The 5,718-nt window shown below is 35.1% G+C and overlaps 1 protein-coding gene across 1 annotated transcript; it reads right to left on the bottom strand.

Moving 5' to 3' along the window:
* Positions 1–3,678: 3,678 nt before the first annotated feature.
* LOC109219295 (uncharacterized protein At2g29880-like) lies at positions 3,679–5,379 on the bottom strand. The gene is made up of 3 exons (XM_019383728.1): positions 5,065–5,379; positions 4,661–4,969; positions 3,679–3,792 (listed from the first exon to the last, which is right to left on the bottom strand). Exons 1-3 carry the CDS (start codon positions 5,377–5,379, stop codon positions 3,679–3,681), a joined length of 738 nt encoding a protein of 245 aa, XP_019239273.1.
* Positions 5,380–5,718: the final 339 nt, after the last annotated feature.

Below are 5,718 nucleotides of genomic sequence, written 5' to 3'. Positions count from 1 at the left end.
TCAATCGCATGTTATTAGACATTAAGGTTGAATTAGGCTACTCGGATCTAGCTGTTAGATTTTGATGTATCCTTTAATTTCCAGTTTGATTCATTGGGTTGTAATAATTTTGTATGAAACTCGGGGAGTATAGTAAAAGGGTGTGGGAGGGGTCTTTACTTTTCTTGTATCCAAGGGGTAGAAATCATGAATTAGGATTTTATTCAAACTAGAAATCCTGCCTATAGGGTCTTTAATACTGATTCAATCACATAGAGACCATGCCTATAGGATTTAACGCTTAACTTTACCACAAAAATCACCTAGAAAGCATGACTATAGGATTTAACATTCATGTTCTGTAATGACACATATAGAGATCATGTCTATAGGCTCTTGCATTTCTGCATATATAAATGTCATTAGGCAAACCGTTTATAGGCTTAATAACAAAGTTGCATATAGACATCATGTTATAAGACTCTTATTGATATCAGGAAAGGGTGTTAAAATCAGTAAACATATAGAAAGCATGCCTATAGGAAACCTCGTCTTTAATAGCATCCTTCGTTCTTAAACAGTATCGATTGCTGGAACTAGTGTCTTTATTAAAACTGGTAATTTTCTACTTCTGAAGCCCGCTAAAATTGGTAAACCTTTTTCCTATAGCCAATCTGCACTTCCCCGAAACTCGTAAACCTTTTAATCAGTCTACATCTTGAAACAACTGGTAACTCTTTTCTAAAAATCGGTTTGCATCTTTTCTCTTTGTTTAAACTGATAATTCTTTTTTCTAAAATCAACTTGCATCTTTTCTGAAACTACTGGTACCTCTTTGCATCTTTTTCCTAAAATTAATAGATCCTACGCCTAGGTTTTTTATTTCAACTCATAAACAAGGGTTGGCTAATTAATGAATTGGGTCAGTCCCTGACAACTGTATCCGAGTTGCCTAATGCAGACTCTCTGTTTAAATACATGTGTTGAACCAGTCCGCTCGCTGCTTAATTTAATCTAAGACCAAATCAGTATTTGTCAAGGCATGCTAAACTAAATGATTGTTTGACTTCTGGGGTTAATTTGAGCCTTGTATGCTTGCTTGTCCTCCCCTTTTACTTGATACTTGTTTTGAATGTCGAGCTAGAATTTTATTCTTTAAACTCTACAAAGGCGCCCATCCATTTCTTCCCCTTTAGGATTAGAAGTCCTAATACCCCGGACTAATAGGATTGGGACGGGTAGTAGCATGCGATAAGTAAACGATACCGTTCCGCGCTTTAATACCTTAACAGGGTGGGAAGGGTAGACATGGAGATGATGATTACACGTTAACACTCCGCGTACAATTGAGTACCAGTGTTGTGCGAATGATCCATGAAATGTGTAAACCTAGGACCCCTTTCTCCTTCTTTATTAGTTTAATAAATTTTTCTGAATCTTTAAAGCTATTGCATTTTCAATTCCCGCTTCTCGCATGATCTTTTCGGATTATTTGCACTAAGTACTTGACCTTTTTCTCCACTTGCACGTTTTTTACAAAATTGCTCCTTTAAAATTCAGCACTTCTTTTAACCTTTTGTGCTTCTTGTACTTGTTTATTTTTTTACATCTAAAGTCACAATTGTAGCATGGTCGGGAACCACACTAGTGGATCTTGAGGGGTGCCTAACACCTTCCCCTCGAGATAATTTCAAGCCCTTACCCAAAACTCTGGTCTGCATCTTTAGTTCTTCTAAAAGTGTCCTAATGCACTATAATCATTAGGTGGCGACTCTCCAAACTTTCAAAAAATCCAATTCCCAAAGTGGGAAAAGAGTTGTCTTCCCAAATATCGTGAACCCGATTCCGCGAGGAAAAAGGGGGCGTCGACAAGGACTCGATCTTGAGTCCTAGCACTAGTCGTGTGGACTCCTTCCTTGGTCCATCAGCCCCTGTGTTCTGCAATTGATTGGACTCATATTGGGCCCAAATGGGCAGTCTATTGCCAATTGGATTACCAGTTTGTTTGGGGTTGAATTGAATTCATTTGTTGTTAATGTGTTTTGAATAAGATTTGGGCCTCAACTTTACTTATGTACTGCCCAGCTTCAGCATTAATTCGTCTGGCCTTGGGTTTCATGTATGGAGCCCGTTTGTGAGTGTTGTTTGTTGAACAAATGGCCTTTGATAACCTTTATGAACGTTAATGTATTGTGTCGGGCAACTGGACCTTAAAATCCACAGCCCATATTTAGCTCTTGAAGCCAATCCTTATGACCTTAGAGCCCGTTTGGCTTAGCTGATTTAGAGTAGCTGATAAGCATTAGGTGCTGAAAAGCACTTTTAGGTGCTGAAGCTGATTTAAAAAATAAGCAGTTACGTGTTTGGATAAAAGTGCTGAAATTAATAATAAGCAGCTGAAACTGATTGATTAAAGTGCTGATAAGCTCTTTTTATGTTAAAATGACTTAAATGTCCTTATAACAATTTACACTACTAAAAACGTTATTTTCTTCAAAATTTTAGATTCTAAATAGATTCTACCTATTTATCATGTTATTTTAATTACAAAAATAATTATATAATATCTTTTTTAAAATATTTATATGATAGAAGTATACAATCATAAATTAAAGGGGTGAGTATAAATTAATTAAAAGTTAGAAGAACCTTAAATAATGCAACAAAATTTTAGGTTAGTATAGAAAAACAGAGCAACTTAATATGTCATCTGTTTGTAATAAATAATATTAAAACTTCATCTATCTATAAATATCTGAGTATCAGAATCACGAATTGCCATCCAAATATTATTCTCCTTGATTTTCTACTATTTTTCTCATATTGTAACGTTGACCCTTGTGGATCTTTCAACATCAGGATATCAACACGTGGCAACATATCTCTCATTCTCAGCTTATTGAATGCATTGTCCACCTTACATTTCTTTATAATGTAATTATGAATCGCCAATTGTATGCCAAGACGATATCTCTTGAAGTGTCAATAGGATGATAAAAGGCATATCTCGTTAAAATAGACACACTTGCTTTTCCATACCCCAAAATGTGCCTCTACAATGTTTCTGGCAAAGAAGAACAGATAATATTGAACATTTCTTTATGTCCATTGGTGCTCGCAATTGTCGTGTCGCATCCGCGACGAATGTCGCAAGTGGTATCTCACAATTATCCCCTTTATATTGGAGCCATATATCCCTTTATGTGTGAATATCCTGCAATAATAAATAATATTTGTCCCCAGGATGGATGTGAAATTCGCTCTGTTCACGAAGTGCCTCACCAAATTATACGGTATCATGACAGCTCTTCCCACCACCCATGCAAGAGAGAACACATTATTAAAAGTCGACAACAGCAAGAATATTTTGAGTAGATAACCTTTACGCCCAATAGTATGGTATCTCTTGACCTATGAGCATCTTGGCTTTCACGATGTGTTCTCGATCAAGTGCTTCCAATTACAATCCTAAATATATATAGTGCATTAAACGTAATATAAGTGTTACACTAAGATAAATTTTTGAAGTTAAAATGTAAAAATAATAATGTAATGTATTAAGTATGTCAACTTACTTTAAAGAAAGGGGAGATAATCGTTGATTACATTGCTTGTGATCTCCTACACCATCATTAAACTGGATGTTGTTGAATTTATCTCTTGTAACTCTTCCAATGCCTTTAAACACTAGAAAACTGCCTATGAATTGTCTTTCTCCTGAATGTTGAAAAATCTTCTCTGTACCAACTCGTTTCGCGCACCATGTGCACAAATCATCCAAGAACCATCCCTACTCTCATAGACAGAATCCACCTGGGTTACAGAACCAAATTTATCAGTTTTAGATCAATTGCTTAAATCAATGAATATACTGACTTCCTTATCTTAAATTTCATAACACCCGAGTCGTCTTCCATGTATATTCTCATTGGATAAATATATTTCCAGTGCGTTTAAGATGTACGACATGTTCCCTTGCAAATGTATTCTCTCATAAATATATCAATAACTCTTACATGCTATTTCGACCATAGTGCCATCCGATCTTTATTTTCTTGAGTTTTCCTCTTCTTCATATTTCACATTTAACAAGTCATTGGTTCCAGCATTCCACTTAAATGAAATGAAACAGACATCAAAACTGTTACAAATTAAATGACAAATGCTAACTTTCAAAGTTGATATAGTATTAAGTCCATCTTAAAATAAAACACGTAAGTCTAAACAGGAATGATTAAACCACATTATGTCTAAACAGGAATAAAATTATTAAGAAAATATAACTCTCTGCACAACTTTAAAAGAGCAAGTTTAAAATGGTCTAAGTGGCTAATTGTAATATGGGTAAGGGCATCCATCAACAACTTCTCAGGATTGGATTAATCATTATTCGGCAAGAAGGATCGTCCGTGTGGTTGTACTCCACACAGATTTCCTAGCTTCCATCAGTAGACAACATTCAAAAATGCATGTCGCATCTCTTTCTGGTGTCAACAAGTCACAGCACAATTAAAACATTTCACTCCCTCAGAGAATACCAGAATATTTTCTAAAAATGTCCATGCACTTTCTCACATGCGTGGGCTCTGAAGATTAAGATTTGTTGTCGTTAATATAACTCACTAGGAGATGTATCTCCTCCTTTAGGATAACAATTATTTTTTATCTTGCATTTTTTCACTTGACTGCTACTGCCACTGCCATCTATTGACTTTCGCTTTTTAAGCGATGGCTCAGGAAACGTAATTGAATCCATATTCTGCAAGTCATGACTTTCATCGCTTCTTTCATCATTCCATTGTTCTATGTCATTATCATAAACATCATTTGTTCCATCATCATCTTGATCTAACCCAACTTCTGACTCTTGTTCTTGAGTTGCTGCACATGCTCTCTCTCCGGTGGCAATGATATCAGTAAATAAAGCATCGTAACGAAACCATATCAGGGAAAGGTCTTTGTTCCTAAATTTTTTGTATTTGGAATTCTCCTGTAAAAAAGAATTTAAAATTCCTCTAAGAAAACAAATGAAACTAACAATTAAAATAGATATGAAATACTTATAGAAAAGGGCAAGCAATGTACCTTAATTTTTTGCTCCCACCAATCATCATCTGCAATAATTGTTTTTCTTGTGGGATCCCATCCTAAACCCGTCTCACCTCTCATCAACTGCTTAAAAAGAGTCCACTCTGCTTTCATGTGATCCCAATGGTTTTTCATTTGTTTTCTAGTATATTCTCGTCCCGTCTTCTTATTAAACTCATTTACCATATTCTTCCATCCATCTTTAGACAAGTAAGTGTTTGGCCTATTTCCTTTTCTAACTTCTTGCTCACACAATTCAATAAATTTAATATGTGCATATTCGTCCCACTTAGCATTATGTCGTTCCTCCATAATTGAATGTTAACAATCTGAAGAGATTACAAGAGTTAGCTATAAATGTACACATATAATAATATTTATGCACAACTGAAAATAAACAAAGTTCAAAAGAACGCCTTCTTGTTTTTTTATGTCACATAATTTGCGAAGCTAAAGAAACTAACAGTTAAAGTAATAGTTAGTAATAAAAGAAACATGGTGTCATTGTTTCACCAAATGTGAACAGGTTGAATAGTTGGTATAGGACTCCAAAATTCTGCATATAAAATTTGCTCAAAATAGTCCTCACATGTAGTCCAATAAATCACTTAGTGTCTATTGACAATGACACCTCTAATTCTCCTCCTTATA

This window comes from Nicotiana attenuata, unplaced genomic scaffold, assembly GCF_001879085.1.
Source record: "Nicotiana attenuata strain UT unplaced genomic scaffold, NIATTr2, whole genome shotgun sequence".
NCBI lineage: Eukaryota > Viridiplantae > Streptophyta > Magnoliopsida > Solanales > Solanaceae > Nicotiana > Nicotiana attenuata.
Note: the sequence above shows the minus strand (reverse complement) of the source record. Positions and strands in the feature narration are given on the sequence as shown.